At 45.9% G+C, this 21,157-nt stretch overlaps 4 protein-coding genes across 10 annotated transcripts; 3 read left to right on the top strand and 1 right to left on the bottom strand.

The window, feature by feature from the left end:
• Positions 1 to 2,522: 2,522 nt before the first annotated feature.
• On the top strand, positions 2,523 to 4,937 carry LOC120952925 (chaperone protein DnaJ 2-like). The gene is made up of 5 exons (XM_040372524.2): positions 2,523 to 2,721; positions 2,837 to 2,961; positions 3,074 to 3,170; positions 3,248 to 3,768; positions 4,705 to 4,937. The coding sequence occupies exons 1-5, from the start codon at positions 2,648 to 2,650 to the stop codon at positions 4,797 to 4,799; spliced, it is 912 nt and encodes a 303-aa protein (XP_040228458.2). The 5' UTR covers positions 2,523 to 2,647; the 3' UTR covers positions 4,800 to 4,937.
• A 111-nt stretch (positions 4,938 to 5,048) lies between these two features.
• Positions 5,049 to 9,301, top strand: LOC120952923 (uncharacterized oxidoreductase YjmC). 5 transcript variants are annotated; one of them, XM_040372520.2, is made up of 6 exons: positions 5,049 to 5,225; positions 6,789 to 7,197; positions 7,798 to 8,205; positions 8,276 to 8,490; positions 8,559 to 8,915; positions 8,980 to 9,301. In XM_040372520.2, the coding sequence occupies exons 2-6, from the start codon at positions 6,831 to 6,833 to the stop codon at positions 9,136 to 9,138; spliced, it is 1,506 nt and encodes a 501-aa protein (XP_040228454.2). In that variant the 5' UTR covers positions 5,049 to 5,225; positions 6,789 to 6,830; the 3' UTR covers positions 9,139 to 9,301. The 5 variants fall into 5 exon arrangements, with proteins under 5 accessions (XP_040228454.2, XP_040228455.2, XP_040228453.2 ...); XM_040372521.2 differs by having other exon boundaries at positions 5,220 to 5,311; XM_040372519.2 differs by lacking the exon at positions 5,049 to 5,225 and adding an exon at positions 5,705 to 5,816.
• A 186-nt stretch (positions 9,302 to 9,487) lies between these two features.
• On the top strand, positions 9,488 to 10,239 carry LOC120952928 (multifunctional methyltransferase subunit TRM112-like protein). The gene is made up of 3 exons (XM_040372527.2): positions 9,488 to 9,642; positions 9,737 to 9,838; positions 9,906 to 10,239. Exons 1-3 carry the CDS (start codon positions 9,565 to 9,567, stop codon positions 10,092 to 10,094), a joined length of 369 nt encoding a protein of 122 aa, XP_040228461.1. The 5' UTR covers positions 9,488 to 9,564; the 3' UTR covers positions 10,095 to 10,239.
• A 331-nt stretch (positions 10,240 to 10,570) lies between these two features.
• Positions 10,571 to 20,939, bottom strand: LOC120952921 (muscle M-line assembly protein unc-89). 3 transcript variants are annotated; one of them, XM_040372511.2, is made up of 11 exons: positions 20,919 to 20,939; positions 20,546 to 20,809; positions 20,187 to 20,301; positions 19,449 to 19,604; positions 19,066 to 19,238; positions 16,593 to 16,916; positions 15,932 to 16,185; positions 15,649 to 15,859; positions 14,161 to 14,523; positions 12,625 to 12,774; positions 10,571 to 12,532 (listed from the first exon to the last, which is right to left on the bottom strand). In XM_040372511.2, the coding sequence occupies exons 2-11, from the start codon at positions 20,617 to 20,619 to the stop codon at positions 12,328 to 12,330; spliced, it is 2,025 nt and encodes a 674-aa protein (XP_040228445.2). In that variant the 5' UTR covers positions 20,620 to 20,809; positions 20,919 to 20,939; the 3' UTR covers positions 10,571 to 12,327. The 3 variants fall into 3 exon arrangements, with proteins under 3 accessions (XP_040228445.2, XP_040228444.2, XP_040228447.2); XM_040372510.2 differs by lacking the exon at positions 20,919 to 20,939 and adding an exon at positions 20,890 to 20,909 and having other exon boundaries at positions 12,625 to 12,789; XM_040372513.2 differs by lacking the exon at positions 16,593 to 16,916 and having other exon boundaries at positions 12,625 to 12,789; positions 20,919 to 20,937.
• Between the last annotated feature and the right edge of the window lie 218 nt (positions 20,940 to 21,157).

The following is a 21,157-nucleotide window of genomic DNA, read 5'->3' as shown; positions in this document are numbered from 1 at the left end:
AGGATGCGCGAAGCTCTATTGCCTAGACTATAACAAGCAATGACCAAACAATGAACAACTAGCGATATTGAAACGAGTAACATATCTTAACATTAAAATTAGGATTATTCACAGGGATCCTGTTATGCATTCCATGTGAGTACATATTAGTATTATTAATCGTCACACAGTAAAGGAGTATATTAACACACGTCTCACGTGAACGTAACACGATACGCAAAGGCAACAGCGTTACGACGCTAAGATTGTTGCTATTTAAACACGCGTTACGCTTAGTCAACTGAAACCTGCAGTGCGGGTCGTGTGCAAGTGGCCGCAGGTGGTTGTATGTAGCAACCAAAGAGTAAAAATACAAACCGCTCTCTCGTTTCTCTGACTAGCCAATGCGGGAGTCAGGTGTGTAGAGCAGGTGTGCTGCGTAGGTTTTGCTTTATTTCTTCTTTGTTGAACGGACCAATCGAAGCACAGCGAACAGAAACGATGACGAATTGCCAGAGACGAAACAAAAGAGAAAAGGGAATATCCGCCATAAACACTCATCTTTGTCTTTTCCACTTCGATCGTCCGATACCTGAAATTAAATTGCATTCATAGTCCAAGTCAACCATGACTAGTGGACGGTGTGATCACAGCAGTGATGTGCTGTATGGAGCGCACCCACGACTCCGATCCGATTCCGACTATTGTTAGTTCGATTCCGACTCCGGCAAAATGGAACCACTAGATCCGCCCGGAGTCGGAGTGGTCCGGAGTCGTCCGGAGCCGTCCGGAGTCATCTGGAGTCGAACGACTCCGAACGACTCCGAACGACTCCGGACGACTCCGACTCCGGACGACTCCGGACGGCTCCGAACGACTTCGAACGACTCCGAATGACTCCGGACGACTCCGACTCCGGACGACTCCGGACGGCTCCGAGCGACTCCGAACGACTCCGAACGACTCCGACGGCTCCGAGCGACTCCGAACGACTCCGAACGACTCCGACGACTCCGAACGACTCCGACTCCGGGCGACTCCGAACGACTCCGAACGACTCCGAATGACTCCGGACGACTCCGACTCCGGACGACTCCGGACGGCTCCGAGCGACTCCGAACGACTCCGAACGACTCCGAACGACTCCGACTCCGGACGACTCCGGACGGCTCCGAACGACTCCGACGACTCCGAACGACTCCGACGACTCCGAACGACTCCGACGACTCCGAACGACTCCGACTCCGGGCGACTCCGACTCCGGGCGACTCCGGACGACTCCGAACGACTCCGGATATTGGAGCACGGACCTACCTTCCGGAGTCGATTCCGAATTTATCGGAGTCGGATCGGAGTCGACTCCGGATTTTTGCCAACTTTACCCATCACTAGATCACAGCTATCGTAAAACGAAGCTAAAACGCGGCCATTTCAAGCTGGAAAAATGCCTTACACCACGGTACGCTCATTTCCAATAAAACTAAAGCTAACTTGGATCGAAAGGTAGAAAATCCTGAAGTCACTACTGTTTAATTCCTGTCAGATGAAACGGGCAACCATATCCGTCAGATAAAACACAAACGCTTAGAAAAGCAATTATTCCAGACATTGCAGAAAACGTTTCAGAAGTACAATCAAAAGTGTAAATCACGCAATTGGAGAATCAGCCGACGAAGAATCAGATTAAGAATTCTGTGGAAACAGATGTTCAATCAGGCCCGTTTAATCAACGGCTACCTGTTACTGTTGAGTCATTATTGATTGTTTTTAGGGGGCAGATGTGGCACAGTAACATGACTAAGTAACAATTACAATCTAACCAAACCATCGAGCCCATCAAAATCTACCTAATTGCGCGCACAACTTACCTCATTTTAGTGCCTTTTTGTTCGTGCCATCCGGGTAGCAGCCCATTGATGGACCAATTGCCATTTCACAGAATTATAACAACACACTGGTTTGAATGCATCGTTTACATTTTAATGTCGCGGATCACTATTTGCAATGCAAGATGAATGGTTTGGGTAACTGGCTCAAACATAGTTTTTACATCACTTTCATTCTTCCTACACCCTGCACGGACACACCAAAAGCATTGCAAATTGTACAAAACATTCCCTTTTCGACCCTTTGGCTTATGACACTCAATCAAAGCAAACAGAAGAACTGGACTTGCGAAAACCACGGATAATCGGATAATCAAACATCAAACACATCATCCGCTTCGCAGCAAACCCGGCTCAATCATCAATCATCACTTTCGACTGCACATTCGGCAAATTGATTTCTAATCGTACGGGTTCAACACATACCATTCCGGCGACAGAGCAATCAGAAGAAAGAAAACAGCGCTTGGAAATTAACACCAAACCGGAACAAAACGCGTGACAGTAAAGTTAAAACCGATCCGACTTCACGTTCTATCGCGCATTGTTTACCTTGATGACGCAGCTTCAAGGTCCAGTGTTGCCAACCTGACAGATGCGTGTAGGATCAATGACGCGAATTTATCCACTACTGTCATCCAAACGACTTTTCTTGAAAGAGCATTTGGCACATTATCCTCATCCACGCCGGTTCTGTTTTCTGCGCTAGTGCTACCAAATTACCATCGCACCAGTTCGCTATCATTTGAATCATTTTTAGACTATCATAATTTGTGTGAGAAATGGAAGAAGAGAAAAATTTCTACGCAGTATTGGGAGTGGCACGTGAGGCTTCCCTGGAGGAAATCCTCGCTGCGTAAGTGTGTGTGTGTGTGTGTGGTGTGGTTTGGAGCTAGGTGTCTTTTTTGGGGAATTGTAGCGAATTATTCTACGTTTGATCTGCATCCTACGCATTAATTGTTTCTTCGTAGCTATCAACGGCTAGCACCAATGTGTCGGGCAGATTCGGAAAACTATGATCCGACGGATTTCCCGATCCAGGGTCTGGAGCAGCAAGAGTATTGGGAGAAGCTGAACCACGCATACCGCACGCTGAGTGAGTCAAGCGCGACAGGATTGGCAACCAGTCTCTATAGACAGTTTGAATCCTTGTATCTTTCCCCCACCTCGCTGTCTCTAATTCTCTCCTTTCCTTTCTTCCCGAGCAGTCATTCCGGAGATACGTGCCCGGTACGATGCTGGCTACCCTAGCGAGGAACTGCCTGCCCCGGTACGCTCCCGCGCTGAGTCATTGGCCCGGGGCAGGTAAGACATTGGGCGTTGTGCATTCGTTAGCACCGAAAACGAAACGATAACTTAAACACTATCTTTTCCCACCACAGTTCGGCTGCCATTCAGCCACCCCCTTTGATTGAGCCCGCGTCGAAGCAGGTACGGCCACACTCCGTCGTGATACAATGTCCGGTCCAGCTGGAAGAGCTATTCCACGGGACGCGGAAGGATGTCAGCTATCAACGGCTGGTCAACATTGCCGGCCAGTCGGAGCTCATCCATCAGACGACGTCGGTCAATATCACACCGTACATGCGCGATGGCGAACAGATCATACTGCGTGGGCTCGGCAACCAGATTGGAGCGGTGCAGGGTGATCTGCTGGTTGTATTGCGCCAATTCGTACACCCGTCTTTCAGCGCCAAGGGCAACGATCTTGTCTGCAACTGTCACATACCGCTATCGGTTGCTGTGCTGGGCGGCATAGTCTCCATCAGGGGCATCGACAACAAGACATTTGGGCTGATGTTGCACGAACCGTACCCGCTGCTTCCGCCCCTAGTGAAGGTGATCGAGGGCGAGGGTATGAAGACGCGCCACGGGCGTGGAAAGCTGGTGGTCAAGTTTTACGGTAAGTCTTTGGGAGGGATGTTTCGCAATGTCAAGCATGTGCGGGTGCTACATTCCTCTCAGCAAAGGGAGCACTGTTAGGGGCTGTTGGGAAGGTAAAAGTCCGCAGCCAATAATCGTTGATATTTCAAATGAATCAGTTATCTCAATTTAGTCATCAAATGAAAGTAAACTTTTTGTTTTTTTTTTAATGTTTTCAACATTTTGTTTTGTTTTCCATAACCGTAGTAGTAGTGTAATAGTGTCGTCAAATATAAATAACGAAATTGAACGTTTTTTGAAATCTTTAAAAACCAATGACAACAGAAAATGAAAAGCAAATGTGAATTATGCAATATTTTATTCTACACAGCTATGTTGATAGTTGCAATGTTTAACTATTTCGTTAAATAATTCATAAAACAGCTATTAGGGCTACTATTTATTTAAGAATACAATTATAATAACAGCAATAGTTGCTAACCTATCTGGCGCTACAATCACTTTGCGGTCTTGGCCTGCCTCAGGAGTGTCCGAAACCGCAATAGCAATACTAACAATAATAAAAATAAAAATAATGATAATTAATATCATTAGATTAATAATTAAAACAATAATAATAGCAATTCAAAGGATATGCTGTTGTTACAAAGGTAATAACTATTGATGGGTGCCGAGGGTGTGGAACGCCCATCACTAGTAATAACATCACCAACGGATAAGAACAAAATACCCAAGCAAACAAAGTAAAATCGTAGGGACGAAGAGGATAACAATTACACATTAACAAGGGAAGAAAAGAAATACGATGATCAGATCAGAGTCACGGAAAAGCAATATTTTATGTTCCCTTTCAATTGAACAACAAATTAACCAAGTGTTACATTATATGTTTGTTATTGATAGACAATTTTATATCTCACATTTTAAACTCTTTTTTTTTCTTTCTCTTTTGCAGTCCAATTTCTACCAGTGCCAACCCGTCTGCGGGATGAAACCACCAACCTGCTGCGTCAGATCGAGAGCGCATACAGTCGCGCGGAGGACGCCTAGGACGCTCGCATATGCATCCAAAAACCGCACCCGTCCGTGCTGTACGCTCAACATCTGCCATACACTGTAGTTGTACCTCGTGCTCGTAGCGTAGATGACGACATTCATTCATAAAAACACAAACACTCGCTCTCTCAACCGCTCAATTGCTCGTTCGCTCTCTCGTCGTGCACTCGTCGTACTACGCTCTGCCTTGCCATTCGTCGCTTTCCCCTCCAAATACCTGTTCTGCACGGCGTTTGCGTCATTGCCGTTTGGTTGTGTAGGGTAGTCGCGCGCAGTGTCCGTGTTTATCGGTGGCGTAGTGTAATCGGACGGGGCCCTTCGAAGCGTCTTTACCTGTCCGCGAGCACAATTGGTATTGGTGCACTTCCACAAAACAACAGTCCAGTCCAGTGTGTGTCGTGTGACGAGAGATTACGACAGGTGATAGTGGCGAGCGTCCAGCACTGGCACAAAACTACAGTTCCTTCAGATAGGCAAAATTTGTGAATTTATTGTCCCTTTAGAAAGTAAGCAAGAAAAAATTCCAGTCCTGCGGGGGGGTAGGCATGGAAGGCACAATTATTGATTTATTTTACACTCGCAACTCAGTCACATCGAACGACACAGCACCTAGCACAAAAACAAAACCAACACAAACAGCACTCAACCAAACAGAGGGAGCGCGTTTCTTGCGTAGGGCAGGGGTATGATCTCGCAAAAACAACAAAACACCAATTTGCCCGAGCACAAATGGCGGGGAGAGTTGTCACAACGCGGGGGGATTAAACGTGAAGCTTTTATTTTTAGACCCTGCCACTGTAGAGATTCCGTTAAGCAGAGGGACAAGGTTAAACCTTTGCGAATGGACGGCAACGACAAGTTCATTGTACAGCCCGCCGTGTGTGCGATCGGCTTCTTCACGGGTTGAACGCACCCCTCCGGTTTTCGCACTCAGTTGCTCGCGGAACACTGGCCAGAACGCGCGTCGGAGCAACCAGACCGATCGGTTTCAAGCTGTACACGAGCGACCGGGTACGGGTTAAGATTACAATTAGCAGTGTGTGTGTGTATTTTACATTAGCGGGTGTTGTGTTGCGATCAGCAGGGCGCAGGGTGATAACAGCTTGTAAGTGTGTGGCGTTCGCGCGTACGTTTAGTTGAACTGAGCTGGTGGCAAAATATTTCAGCAACATATTTTATTTCTTCTAAAAGACACATTTTTTCTTAGTTTGAGGAAGCATAGAAACGCTTACAGTCGTTTATGTCGACTTGTTTTCTCCCTTTTATGTTACTCAATCAATAATTACTCGTTTAAACTTTTGTTTACTATTGCACATTGAAGAAATTTTGAATTATAAACCAATAAATCCATTCGAAGCGAATTTAAATGTTCAGAGGAGCACATACTATATAACGTGTCATCTAAAATATGTTTCTCTTCATACAATACAACTTGAAGCAAATTTATTATTGGTCACACTGAAAGTAACACAAACAATTGTCATTTTTAAACAATTTTGAAAGTTTAACAATTTACATTCGGCGTGTTTTTTTTCAATACGGCGTGTTTGTTTTTAAATCAGTTGATGAAATTATCGGAATTTGAACCAGTTTTTTGGCCTTAACATTTAGAATTTATTTTTGCTACATTATGGTAAAACAAATATGATCAATAGACCAAAACTACCACAAGAAATCTGTGCCCTAATATAGAAGTATGTATTTAAAAAATACAAACGATAGGAATTTAAACATTTAAAATTGGGAAGCGAATTGAATAGAATTTCCAACATTATTGCAAAATTAGAAATAAAGAAACGAATTATATCATCAATCCTTTAACAAAAATCATAAAGGGAAATTATCATTGAAATTAGTGCCACCCATTCGTCACTCCAACCGCTGCTTCCTTCAACGATGTCCAGCTGAATCGGTTCTATTTGTTTAACCTTTGCGCAACCAACTACCCTAACGTCGTTCACTTAAAATTTCTCTCTTCCCCAGCTCGATCTAACCGCTAACCCCGTGCATCGACAATAGAAAACGATGCACTCGCCCTCCGTCTCCTCCGTCCGCTTCGTTGGTGTGCACTTTAAAGGGCTACTGGCACGGGCAGCACTACCACAATCAGCATCATCCCATCAACAACGCGGATACTGCACAGGCTCCAGCCCGGTTGCGCAAACATCATCTCGATGGGCGACAATGATGGCAACGGCGACGGTGCGGCGGTTGGGCGTAAATGCACCGGCCATGCTTGTCGTACGGCTGCTGAGTGGCACCGCGAACAGCAGCAGTACACTATCGTCCACCGGTGGAGGAGCAGGTCAGGGCAGTGAAATAAGCAGCTGGAACAAACGGAAGCCACAGTGCCGAGAGCATCATCAGCTTACCTGCGGGCAGGAACAGCAAGGTGAGGTTCAATGACAATGATCGAGATGCACTTAGGATTTTATAGAGTGATCTTCGGAACGATCTACAAAGACATTGGAGGTTTCTTTTGCTAAAAGATATACACATTAGGAATTGAACAATATTAGAAATTATACAAAATTTGATAAGATTGTGTCCACTTACTTATGGTTCTAATCTTTTGTTAGTAAACATGTATCATCTCCGCACTCGTAGTGGAACTCCAACAGAGCTAACGTTGCAATAGAGATAGCGATAGCCACTTTTCCTTCCTTTAGGACCGAGATAAATGTGTACGAATGTGACACAAATCAAACACGGTCTGCGCCGGCCATTCCGCCCTGATACAGGCACGATACCGTGCTCTTATCGGGTAGAATTGGCTTGGTAACACACCCATACGCTTAATTTGAACGACCTAATTTTAACGCCACTTTGGTGGTGTGTTTGATGGCCCTAAACTGGTTCCGTTTGAGATACAGATCCCGACTCTTGCCTGGAGCAGTCGATACTTTCCTCTGTAGGATTCGCCGTTACCATCTTCTTTCCAATAAGATTGTTTTAAAGTGTTTTTTCTTACTGTATTCCTGTTATTTTACAGCACACTCACCGTTTTTCCACGTGCAACATCAAAAGCAGCGCAGCATGAGCACTACGGGAGCAGCCAAGAAAGGGTTGGTGGCCGTTGAGGAAGCTCGCCGCTTCATGGTGGACTGCCTGATAAAGTCCAACACTCCGCCGGCCCACGCGAAACAGCAGGCCGATCTGCTGGTGGAAGCGGACTACCGTGGCCACTTCAGCCACGGCATGAACCGGCTCGAGATGTACATTAACGATCTGCACAAGAACGCGTGCAACGGGTCAGCCGTACCGGCCGTGCTGAACGAAACGCCGGCCACGGCTTGGGTCGACGGGAACAACGGGCTCGGTGCGGTCGTCGGTAACTTCTGCATGGATTTGGCGATCCGCAAGGCGAAGGAGGTCGGCGTTGGATGGGTTTGTGCGAAGCGTAAGTGTTGTTGTTTGTATTGTGTTTTGATTTGTGCGTTGTTCTAGACCAAGTTTTCCTCTAATTTTAGGATCGAATCATTACGGCATTGCGGGATGGTACACGCTGCGTGCGATGAACGCTGGCTGCATTGGCATGTCGATGACGAACACTTCACCGCTGGCCAGCCCAACCCGCAGCAAAGAGGCCGCCCTCGGGACGAACCCCATTTCGGTGGGAGCGCCCGGGAAGGATGGCGATGGGTTCGTGCTCGACATGGCCACCACGGCCGTCGCTGTCGGAAAGGTTGGTGGGGAGCATGGTGCTCACTGTAAGAATGTCTGTTTAACAAACTTTCTCCTCATTACCTTTAGATTGAAATGCAGCGCCGTAAGAACGAACCCATCCCGGTCGGCTGGGCCCAGGGTCCCGATGGACATCCGACGACGGACGCAAGCGTGGCGTTCGACACCGCTTGTCTCATGCCGCTCGGCGGCACCGAACTAACGTCCGGCTACAAGGGTTACGGGCTCGGTGCGATGGTGGAAGTGTTTTGCGGCGTGCTGGCCGGTGCGAACTACGCCACGAAGATCCGCAAGTGGACCCACGCCGGTGCCGATTCGGAGGCGGATCTGGGCCAGTGCTTCGTGGCGATCAATCCCGCCTGCTTTGCACCGGGCTTCGAAGGCCGGCTGTCCGATCTGACCGGCATTCTGCGCAACATGCCAATGGTTTGTGAAAGTAAAACTTATTTGCTCTCTTTTTCGTTACTCATGTACGCCTATCTACTTACAGACTGATCCCAATCATCCCGTCCTGGTAGCAGGAGATCCGGAACTGCACCACATGGCAATGGTGGACAAGGAAGGTGGTCTTGCGTACCACGTAAACCAAATCAAGACCTGCTCCGAGCTGTCGGAACGGCTGGGCGTGAAGCCGATTGAAGTGATTTAAAGTAAAAAAAGGCGCAACACGCAGCAGGTTTCAGAGTAACACATATCAATGTTATGTGCTTTGTCCTTTTTTTGCATTATTGGCATTTGTTGCATTTTTTTCAAAGATTCCAACCAAAGGAAACCTTTCAATAAAGTATTAACTTGATAAGGACTAACTAAAATATCGTTTTCTTTGCCCTAAGTAAACCATACGAAAGTTAAATAGAAATTACAAGTAAATTTTACAACTTTTCTCCAAAATTCTGCACACTTTTGCGTTGGTTGCGAAATTGTAAACAAAACCGTGCCATTCCTACCCCCCGGAACGAAACAACACCAAAGTGACATTTCGCTTTGCAAACTGACAGCTTGCCCCATGCGGCGGATCAATACATAAACAAAATTTTCTGCGGCACAGCGAAACGGACACAAAACGTGCTCGAAAATGAAGCTATTAACGTACAATTTTCTGACCTCCAAGTGCATTCGCGGCGTGAAAGTGGGATATCCTCTAAAGTTGAATGTAAGTACCGATTTGCTTGTGGTTTCCATGCCATTCAGCAATATTATTAATGCACTTTTGCACTGTTTCTTTATGCTCCTTTGCACCCATACAGATCGTGGAAAAGAAGGAAGTGAATGCTGATTTCAACTCAGAATTCATTACCCGCATGCTGCCAAGGCTAGAATGGAGCGCCATTAGTGCGGCGGCAACGAATGTAAGCCCACAAACGAGGCGCACATGAGGCGTAACTGTAACCTCGATCGTTTCCGCTCCCGTTACAGATCGGTTCCGACATTCCCAGTGCCATGCCGGCCGACATCCAGAACGATATGGAAACGCTGCAGAAGCTGCACCACATCCTGCTCGAGGTGGACGTGGTCGAGGGTACGCTGGAGTGTCCGGAAACGGGGCGCATTTTCCCGATCAACAACGGCATCCCGAACATGCTGCTGAACGAGGATGAAGTTTAGTGCGGGTGTGTGTGTGTGTGTGTGTGCTGGTGGTACGTGGGCTCGCACATGTGCCTGCATTTTGAACGCATTTTATTGAAACACTCGTCGTTGTTATGTGGTATTGTGTAAGTTAAAGTAATAATATAAAGCTTATAATAATCAACCTCCAAAACACTTCCCATCGTATTGTTCACAAACCGTTTATTGTTCTTTATCGTATGAAGTCTGAGTGTGTATGTATCGTCGAACAGCATTTCTACCTGTTCGCCAAACATCCAAACGCTTTGGAAGAAAGGTGTAATATTAATGGGTTTTTTCTCCTATGATTACAAATATGGTAATGCTAATTAACACGCTCATGCAGTGGTTGCGTGGAAAAGGACGAATTGGTTTTGCAGTTACAATGTTTGCAGTAAGGTACACAGGGGTTTTGTTTTTACGTCACCAATTTGTTCGTATCTCAAATTCCAAACTAAACGATACACAAAAATAAGTGAAATCAGAACAGAAATCTATTGAACGTCCATTTAAAACTCGTTCCCCGTTAAACAAAAATCAACAAACAAATATAATTATAGATAAACTTTAAAAACTAGATAAAATATGGCCCAAACTTAAATTCTAAGGAAAACCATAGATTCTTGTTCTGATCTTTGGTGGAATTTACGGCACTGTCGTCCAAAATATCAAAAGTACATAATTGTTATGTTAACCTAAACAGCATAATAAGAAACCCGCAAGCTTTTAATTTACATTAATTAACCCTACCGCAAGATGTGTTGACATTTTCGGGGCTAATTCGAGCATTCTACCATTTTACACAGGATCTATCATGTATCGCATACATATGTAGGCACAAAGTAACGTGCTATCTTGAAAAGTGAGATTGCCTCATTCCTCATTACTACGCCTTTCCTTTCGGTGCTTGTCTTCGGAAACGTGCGGGGAATTTAGTCTATGCAAACAACAACTTCATTAATCCATTAACAAACACATACCGAGACATCCGGCCTCGCACCCTTCCGAATAGAACTACACGCATCTGAGAATATATTCGAACTCTAGCGGCTTTTTTGCTACATTTTATCATAATCGGTAATTCATTTTGCTGTGGCTCTATGCGGCTCTTGCTTTAGAATGCTTGTGTATATGTGTTTTTGAAACTGTTGCTAGAAAAATATCATTGCGTCTAACTTATTCCACTCCATTTGCGCTATTATGTGTGATTAGTCATGTACGTTTTGCAAGTAACAAATGTGCGAGTCCCCAGTTTGGTAAGAAGTCAACCCCTCTAGTAAGTAGTGCATATCGTTTTGTAGTAGTAGTAGTGAGATGAATCGAATTTCAAAATATCATTTATCATGCTTTCCGCAAATATCGGCCGTTGTAAGTGTAATGTGTTTACTATAAATACTTCTACCGTTCATCAACACTATACCTGTTTCTTTAGCGTCTTTGGAATGATTTAGGCTGCTCTCTCTTGTCGGTTAAGAAACTGTAACGAGAATTTTGGCTTGCAAGCGCTCAGCGCACTATCCCGACTCTATTGTCACATGAAGTCGATTGCGCGTTGGAAATGTGCGAGCTGCTGTTTTAAGTCAGAAACCCTGCAACAATTCAAACACGTGGTATGCTATTTCTATGGCAACGTAAAGGTATTTTGGGTTTTTTTCTGTGTTGGTAAATTAATGATCATGTGCACCAACGGTGCCATCTTGTTTAGTACACGATCATCGATGAAGTGTACGATAAGGAATAATGTAAACTGGGTAATGTTTTAAGTCACTCATATAAAAATAGGCCCTTTTTGGTTAATTCATCTAACATTGGTATCCGGTTATTGGAATATAGGGGTTGAAATGTAAATTGATAAAAAATGGAAAATAGACGATTAATGTTGGGGCTTACAAACTAAAAACCGCAACCAATGGGCACCTTCAATTCACTTCTACACGACTTCCAATTCTACGCCCTCCCGTCCCCCTTTTACAGTCCTAAGTATTATTAATGTTTCATCGAAAACCGGTGTGGTCACAACTCTTACGAATGAGAATTTCTCCAACAACACTACGCATGCCAAAGAAAAACGTGCTGGACGTGCCAATTACATCGATTTTACATCTATCAAAACATCACACGGTTAATTTTCTGGATGGATTTGGAAATCGCACGAAAGTAGTGTAGCACAGTACCACCATCAGCGTGGACGTTTCTCCCCTCCTGCGGGAGTAACGTCTTACGCCGTCCACGACTAGTTACACTTGACATCCTTCATCAGCTGCGTGTACATGCTGCCCTTGGCGAGCGACCCAACCGGCCCTTTGCACAGTTCGGCGTTGGGTCCGTGCGGTTTGTACGTCCGCTCGGTGCGTATCGCACGATCCGGTCCGGTCGATTTCTTTTGGCTGCCCTTGGCCAGATCGGGATTGGCACCGTTCCAGGTGACGTAATCGGTACTGTGAAGAGAGGAACAGAAATAGAAAAAGGAATCAAGAGTTTATTAAAAAAAAAACAATGGAGGTAGAACAATTGGGGTACGAGAACTTACAGCAGCAAATCATCGTTCGGACCCTTGAACAGCTTCATGTTCGGTCCCTTGGTGGGGATGCGGGACGCTAGCTGCGGTGACTTGCCGTCCAGCTTGCCATCGGTGCCCATCTGCTGCTGCTCGCTGGATTCGTCTTCCGAGGAGGATGTTCTAAAAATAGAATACCTAAACATTACACCGCATGGGACGAACACCAGAAAATGTAATGCCAAGGACAGTGGGAGCAAAGAGAAACAGAGAACGTGATAGAGATAGCGAAGAGACAGAGCAAGAGGGGGAGAGAGAGAGAGACAGACAGACAGATAGACAGAGAGCCCACACAAATATGGAGCGAAAGGATGGAAACGGGTAAGTGGCGAAAGAAAAGTAGAATGCATGACAGATGATCGTGGTGTCACGGTGATGCTAGTAGACCGATTAGGAGTTTATCGTTTCTGTACTAAAAACGAGTTAGTAGTCTCACTTAGTGTAGTAAATTTCGCATGCGTCTATGGAACTACTAGTAGTACGTATATGATATTACGATGATAGTACGTATGATATTATAACTCAGACCTACTCTTTGAACTAATTGGTTAACTCCTACACTAAACAAACAAATTAAAAACAAACCAATGCGTGATGAACTGTACAGTGCAATGTATTTTAGTAAATGGTGAACGTTCAAATCATATTTCACACTTCTGATAGAGGGGTTCGGGTGAATAGGAATGCTATCTACTAATACTCACATACAATAGCGGTTTGCATCAGTGAAGATAACGTGCATTACGAACGTACACGGATAAGGGATATTTTGGGGGGGTGATTGAATGGTAAAGATTTGATAACAGCTTTAAACTATGGGTGCGATAATGAAGGGTGTTCCGTTCGAAGAGTTAGTCGTCTCACTCACTCACTAAAATCTCTAATATGTTTCATTCTGAGATTTTATATTCGTTTAATTAAGGATATACCATTAGAATGTACTATAAGAAGCTTTTTTTGTTATTTAATTACTAAAATTCACAAAAACAGCAAAAAAACAATTAGGACTTTTGAGCCAGGATTTTAGTACATACATTAGTGCATTAGTACTTTAGAGGATTTTGTACCTACTTATCGTTATGTCTATTCAATAACACGACCAAGCTTTAAACGGAACATCCTTCAACGCAAAACCTGTGCCGATGGTGAAATCGAACGAAATCAATTAAGAAAACCACACCGAATGTTCTTCGACACTCAACAACCGGATGAACGGACTTGTTAGAACCATTGCATTGCAACCTTAAAAGATCGCGACGAGATCTTGCCGTGTCGATGCACTCCTGGTGCACAGGGATCTTTTTGTTTAGTACAATTAACAACAAAATTTAATAGAAACCAAATAGCATACCAAACATAGAAACGCACACACACAAAGAGTAAATTTCATAGGAAAAAAAACACACACGCACACACGGAAGAAAAATAGAGTAAGAAAAAGGGGAAAGTAAAACAAACAACGGTAGCGCGTGGGGGGCCACACTATCGAAAGGTATCAAAAGGGCATACTTTGCGTGATCGGTTTTTGCTTTCGGGCGGTTCTGCTTGCCAACGCTCCGGACACCGTCGCCGTCTCGCAGCTTGGTCGCCGGTGACGAGTCCGGGGACGACGAGTCATCCGGTGTAGTGTCGCTGCTGGACGATTCCGTCGTACTAGCACCGGGCGAGTGGTCCGCTTCCAGGCTCGCTGCGATGGTTGTTGAAGCTTCTGCTGCCGCGCCTTCCTGCTGTTGTTCGGTTGCTTTAACAGTGCCGTCCACCGTCGTCTTGCCCGGGTCCTGGGAAGGGGCCACAGCCACGCCGCTACCATCGTGGGCCCGTTTGGCCAGCAGCGGTGTGCGAGGCTGCGATGAAGCGGTGCTATTGCTTCGACTGCAACAAGCAACAATAGCGGCCACACACACGCACCACAATAGAAGACACAAATACAAGTAAACGCACACACACACGCACGAATGCACGTGAAACAAACATGAACGTGATGATGATGATGATGATGATCGTACGTGGTGGTGGTGATGATGTCACACACGTGGTGGTCGGGTGCCGCCGGAAAACACACAAGCACACACACACACACACGCACGATAAACGCAGGCGAAAGTGCACCGGTTCCGACGGGCATCATCGATTGGTGACGATACACGATAATTAATAGCAATTGTTTTTTGTTTCGTTTTTAGAACATTCAGAATGATCGCGCATTTGAAGGATTGTTGTTGATGGTGGTTGGTTCCAGTTTGTTTTTTGTTAATTTTGTTGTGTTTGAAAACCAAACAATTTGCATTATTTTGCGTAGATTTTTTTTTAAATGGGCCGAGAGGGGTGGTGTAATTTTTGAAATGTTGGATGAAAAGAAAAGAAAACACGAGAACGAGAATGAAGATAGAGAGAAACTCGGAGAAAAGGAGAGAGCGAGAGAAATAGTGAAGGAGAGTGAAAGGTTGAGCGGCTACAGGATGCGTTTATGCGCGAAGTGAAGCATTGTAGCACATTTGTAAACAGAGAGATGAGAGAGATCCGGAGCACACTAGCAAACTAGTTGTTCTAAAAATCCTTCACTTATAGGTTTTGCACTCTGACAAGCAACTATGGTGGTACTGCAGCATCACTAAAGTAAAGCGCGCACTAGAGACGCATGCAGATGAACGAGCTTAGGGTATTTAGAGGGATCAGATTGCTTGCAAACGACAAACTAACGATATGTACACCGAACACAGGGCGGCACACACGGTGTCATAGGGTGCTCGGGTGCGGAACAAAAGCTATTGATGATGCTCTTTTCTCTTCCCTCGCGACAGTTTAGTTGCATTGGCCGCCGCAGTTTTCAAACAAGCTTTTCAAAGGAAAGAGTTCTAGCGGACGATCGATACACGATCGCTTGGGTTGTACTAAAAACAAACTAACGAAGCACTTCGCAGCACTACTGCATTAGCGGCAGCGTTCTTCTCGCGGGGGTTTTTTGTTCCTGTTTTCATCCACCCAATTCGAACCTACCTTGGCCCAGCACTGGCGCGTGCATTCTCCTTATCCTCCTCCGCCTTGTGGGGTGTCTCGATCTTGACGCTCTTCTTCTTGTCCCTGTCCTCCTGGATGACAATGTTCAGTATCTTTTTGGCGCGCTCCTCCGAGTAGTCCACGCTTTCCAGCGCCATCAGTATGATCTTTTCCGGCGTATCTTTGTACTTGGTCTGCAGGCGTGCTTTTACTAAAACAGAGGAAAAGAGATCGTGCCATTACTTACTGCATTATTCCGACCATTGTTGCAGGGGCGCATTACTTTTTTTCTTTTCCTCCGGCGACTTGAGCTTCGGTGTCGGTGTTTTCAGCTCCTCCTTTTTGTCGTCCTCGGTCGCTTGGGACGTGCCGGTACCCTTGCGGGAGGCGGAACTGCGCTGCGGCACGGGCTGCTCGCGCTTGTCGTAGCCCATCTTGAGCAGCTGCTGGGAAGCGGTCTGCACGTTGTTGTCCGCATTGGCCAGCACGTCCAGGATGAGCGTTTCCTCCGCCTTCGGGAAGATGCTCTTCATGTACCTGCGCGCGGTGAAAGGTGAAAAGTTCGTATTAGTCACCAAATTGAAAACAAAAGGAGATGTTTTGAAGGCATTCTAAAGTAACGAGGGATAAACTTTCAAGCTAATAAGTAATTAAAATAAAGGCTCATATAGGATAAAACATAGTCAGCATGCAGTTTGGAGCGAAATAGGACAAATCAATATAAACCTGGAATAACAAAATAATATAACAGTAAAAGTGACGACACTTCAAATAACACAAGCACAGCTAAACAAATGTAAAACAAGCGTGTGTCCTAACGGAAAACAACAAAAAAAAACCCAATGGCGAAAAGCATACACACAGGCAGGCACACACACACATAGAGATAAAAAGTTAAAGTGCAAGTGGATGCGTTTGAAGTGTGCGTCCAAAGATTCGGAAACCTCAGCTTCATCTTCGGCGACGAGTGGGGCTTCGGCGAGCTGCGATACCCGTCCGCCGGTCCGTTCCGGGGCGATCCGTATCCGCCGGCGTAGCTGCCGCTGGCACCGCTGGCCGGACGCGGTACCGGGCTGCCGGTGCGCGAGCTGGACATCTCACTGCGCCCGCCGAGCACGGGCGTCATCTGGAACGCGGACACGACGCCCATCGCCGTGTTGTGGAAGGGCCGGTGGCCGAGCGGTGGCGTCGAGTACGGGCCGGGCGTCGTTAGCGGATGCTTCTCCACCTGCAAGGCGCTTATTACGACCGCCTCACGGTTGTAGTACCTTTGTTGTACGGGCGCACAGCACAGCAGCAGCAGCATATAGGCGGGAGGCGCAAACGAACGTACGGCGGCAAAGGTACGCGTGGAAAGCGGAGATAGGGCGGTTGGTGTTTTTTTGTTTTTCATTTCAGTGTTTTGAGCGGGTTTGGGGCGGTATGTTGGATAGGATAGAGAATCGTTCGATACGAGATACATATGAAAGAAGAACAAACGTTAGCGTGCGATTAAGATCAAGAGTGAAAAAGGACAGAGATCGTGTCAAGTGTACAAAAACGAAGAAGCGAACGGTGTGCGAACGGCAGAAAAGCGAAGAAAGTGACAGTGTGTGTGTGTGTGTGGACAGAAGCTCGTTTTCCACTTAATTCTACTTGAATTGTAGTTAAATTTCCTACAAACATATTACTATCTCGCTCGATCAATATTATGCGACCATTGTGGGCTGGGCGAGAGCTAAAAAAAGATGCAGCTCCTTCCCTGCAAAACCCTTCCCAAAACCACCAAGCACCAAGATCAAACAGCTTTCTCCCTTGCTTTGCAATGAATGGGTGCCTCGAGGCCACACACAACCAAAGATCAATGGAGCTGGAGCTGGGAGCGAGTGCTCGTGGTACACAAACCACGGCACGGCAAAAAAAGTAAAAAGAAAGAAAAAGGATACAACAATCTGCCGTGAGCTACGTACACAACGAGAAAAGCGGAGAAAGAAAAGCTTAGCTATCAAGAAAAAAAGGACAGAAGAGTGACAGAGCTTGCGTGGCACACAGACAGACACACACACACACACACACACAGTTACAGTTAGATAAAGAGCGCAGTGAGCAGGGCAAAGATAGACAGTAATGAAAAAAAGCAAGGATGTGCTTTGATGTGACCAAAAGCAACGGAAAGCATTGCACGAACAGCGCAAAGCACAAACACACACAGCGCGGCAAAAAAGCTGTGATTTGTGATGTTGTGTGTTTAAAGCAGGGATATGCCCTGGTTCTGTTCTTATCTATTCAATTGCTGGTTTGTCCTCAGCTTCTCTATTTTTTCCACATTTTAATTGCTGTAGATATTATTACATTATTTCATTATATTAATTTATATTAAGATTTTCTTAAAGTATGTTAATAACATTTACAATGTTAATACTCTTAATTGGCAAATGCAAAAAAAGCTGACGCAAATAGATTCAGCTCCGTGTAAGTTCCCATTCGAACCGGTTCTGTTACAACACTTGCGACAAATTTTAATGTTATTACAAACTGATGACGAACCTGACGTGCTCTTTAGTGATGGGAAAAATGACGTTTTTGTTGGAATCGATTACGGCTAGCTACGAAGTTTTCTTGAATCAATTCCGGATAGTAGGTCCGGAATCAGTTCCTGGATCGGCTCCGGAATTGTTTCCTGGATCGGCTCCGGAATCGGAATCAGCTCAGGAATTGATTCTGGAATCATAATCGATTCCGGTATCGGAATCGGCTTCGAAATCGGAGTCAATTTGGGTATCTCCATAAGAAGAGACGTTTGGATCCAATGATGCTACGTATTGATAGCCGCAAAGATCAAAATTTACTTGTAAACGAGCCATTCTCATGGAGATTCCCGGACTGATTTCGCTTCCGAAACTTCTTATTTCAATTCAAGAACTGATTCTCATTCCGGAGCTAATTCCATTTCTGGATTCAATTATGATTCTGTTACCGGATCAAATTTGCGATTCCCAGATCGATTCCGATTCCAGAACCGATACTGATTCCAAAACCTGTTCCGATTCTGGAATCTATTCCAGTTTCAACTGCGGAATCGGCTCCGGAGTGAACTCCAAAATCGGCTCCGGAATCGGCTCCGGAGTCAACTCCGGAATCGGAATCGCTCGTTCCTAGGATCGATTCCACTCCAGAACAAATCGCGGATTCACTCCGAAACTCCAGAATTGGCTCCGGAATCGGAATCGATTCTAGCATCGGAATCGGTTTCGGCATTGAATCCGAACACGGAATCGGAATCGGAATCGGGTCGGTCCGATTCCGAGTTCCCACCACTAAGTGCTCTAAACGACGTGTACTTATCAGTGTATTGTGTTTGTGTGTATGTATGGATGTAGCGGCGGTGGTGGTGGTGATGATGGAGGGACCCCCTACCGCCTCGCCCCAAATACTCACTTCTTCAGCAGCATCCGGATGTGGGTTTCCGGCACGGTGGGAAACATGGAGTTAATTTTAGCGACCGTGAGATCGGTTTCGGCCGCCGTCACGTTCGTGGTGAACGTCGTCTCGACCATGCCCTGGCGGCCGAGCCCCATCCGCGGGCTGGACCGTACCATCGGTGACATTTCCTGTGTGGTGGTGGTTCGGTAGTCGGAAGAAAGGGACAGAAAAAGGATAATTAAATTACTGTGTGACCGGTGCTGGGCACAGGTGGTGTTGTGTTGTGTTTGTTGGTTTTGCCGGATGCCTTTTAGCACCAGGATATGCGTAATTGATTAGCCTACAGGACAGCGACTGGAAGCGTACGAGAAAAATGGGAAAGGCAAGAGGATACTTACGATGTGTTGCTGCTGCTGCTGCTGTTGCAATCTTTGGGCAAGGTTGGGGCTAGCATTAAGGCTCGGCACACCGGAGGGTGGATTCTGGAAGGCGGCCTGGGCTGGATAGAACGAGTTACTGGCGGGGTACACATGATAGGGAGAACCATGCACTGGCTACGGTTTTACGATGATGGTGGCAGCATGAGTGTATACGATGTTATATTTCCGGTGGTAGGAAGGACACAACAGTTTACAGAATGTACACAGACGGGCGGGATGATACGGACAGGACAGTCAAATACAGACAGGATACACAGGATACACAAGATAGCGCATAAAACGAGAGAGAGAAAGAGATAGAGGCAAATAACGATTTGAAAGTATAGTTAGGACAGTTGTACATCAGAACCTTACACCAAACCGATGGACTAGCCACTAAGAAAGGATGATTAAAGTTGCAACAAGATACATTTACACGAGGGAACATGTATGTTTGCACGACTCTGTCTCTGTCTTTCGTTCTTTCCCCGGCCTACTTCTCATTAACTAATTCCTATAGCTTCCTTTTCCCCCGAATGCCCTCTTGAGGCAGGGCTCTTGTCGTGAGCACGCCCTCCAGCCTGCTTGGATTCGCACATTCATTGCTTGGGCTTCAGTTGTTTCGCCAAGGATCGTCGTTGACGCACGCACACGGGAAGCATGGTGACACATATTCGGCCCCTCCCCTCCTCGTCACACATACACCCACACACTTACCTGCATGGAAATGCTATCGTTCGAGATGTGAAGTGGTGCTCCAGTTTGCAGCTGACGGATCCTGGCCCGCGGATCCTCCCATTGCGTCGTTTTGGTGAACAGGTTCACGTAGTAGCTGCACGAAATGACACAGTTAAGCACAGTGGAGGGTGTGTGGGAAATTAGTTAAGTTATGCAACCAAACGCACTCCCATACACAGACACACACACACGGTCCAGGATGGTTTCCTTATCGCCATGTTGGATTTTCCCTGGCACAATTTTTCCAACGCGCGTTCTATGTAGCGGGCACACACTTGCGTTGGCTGGCGATTTGATTAAAGAAAAACCATCCCAAAGGCAAAACGGAGTTTACTTACTAGCGACCTGTTCTGGAATCGTATTTACAATCCCAACCGGGCGGTAGCCCTACTTGCTCCATTTGCTCGGACATGCTTTTCACTGCACGCTTCTGCTCAGATTAATGCCTTCAAACGCTGTTATGCTGCTGCGACGTGCTGCTGGAGCTGTCGAGGGAATGGTCTGTCTGCGACTGCGCGGAAGTTCGGTGCTTCTTCTGCTCCACTGGCGAAGGCGCGGGAATTTAGGCTAGCGGAGCGTCACACATAACGACCGTCTTGAAGCTAATTTTGGGGAACAATCATTTTATAAACGATTATTAACCTTGCGATAGTTAGTTCATCAATCGTATCACGATATCTACGGTAGATTTTGGGAGGGAAACGTACGTACCCAAAACCGTACACAAAACAGCACTGGTTTGTTTATAAATAACGGTGACGTCATGAATGGACCCTACTTCAAACGTCAAAAAGCTTCGTTGAGTTTGAAGGCGGCGAATTTTGTTTTTTCTTTACATTCCATATTTCCAAGTGTTTAAAACAAGTTGAAAATTGTGCAAATATATCGCAGTCATAACAATCCTCACGAAACAGTCTTTAATTTCATTTCCACAAATATTTAACTGCTTT

The sequence above is a fragment of the Anopheles coluzzii genome, chromosome 2, assembly GCF_943734685.1.
Source record: "Anopheles coluzzii chromosome 2, AcolN3, whole genome shotgun sequence".
Taxonomy (NCBI): domain Eukaryota; kingdom Metazoa; phylum Arthropoda; class Insecta; order Diptera; family Culicidae; genus Anopheles; species Anopheles coluzzii.
This window is presented reverse-complemented; position numbering and strand designations above follow the sequence as displayed.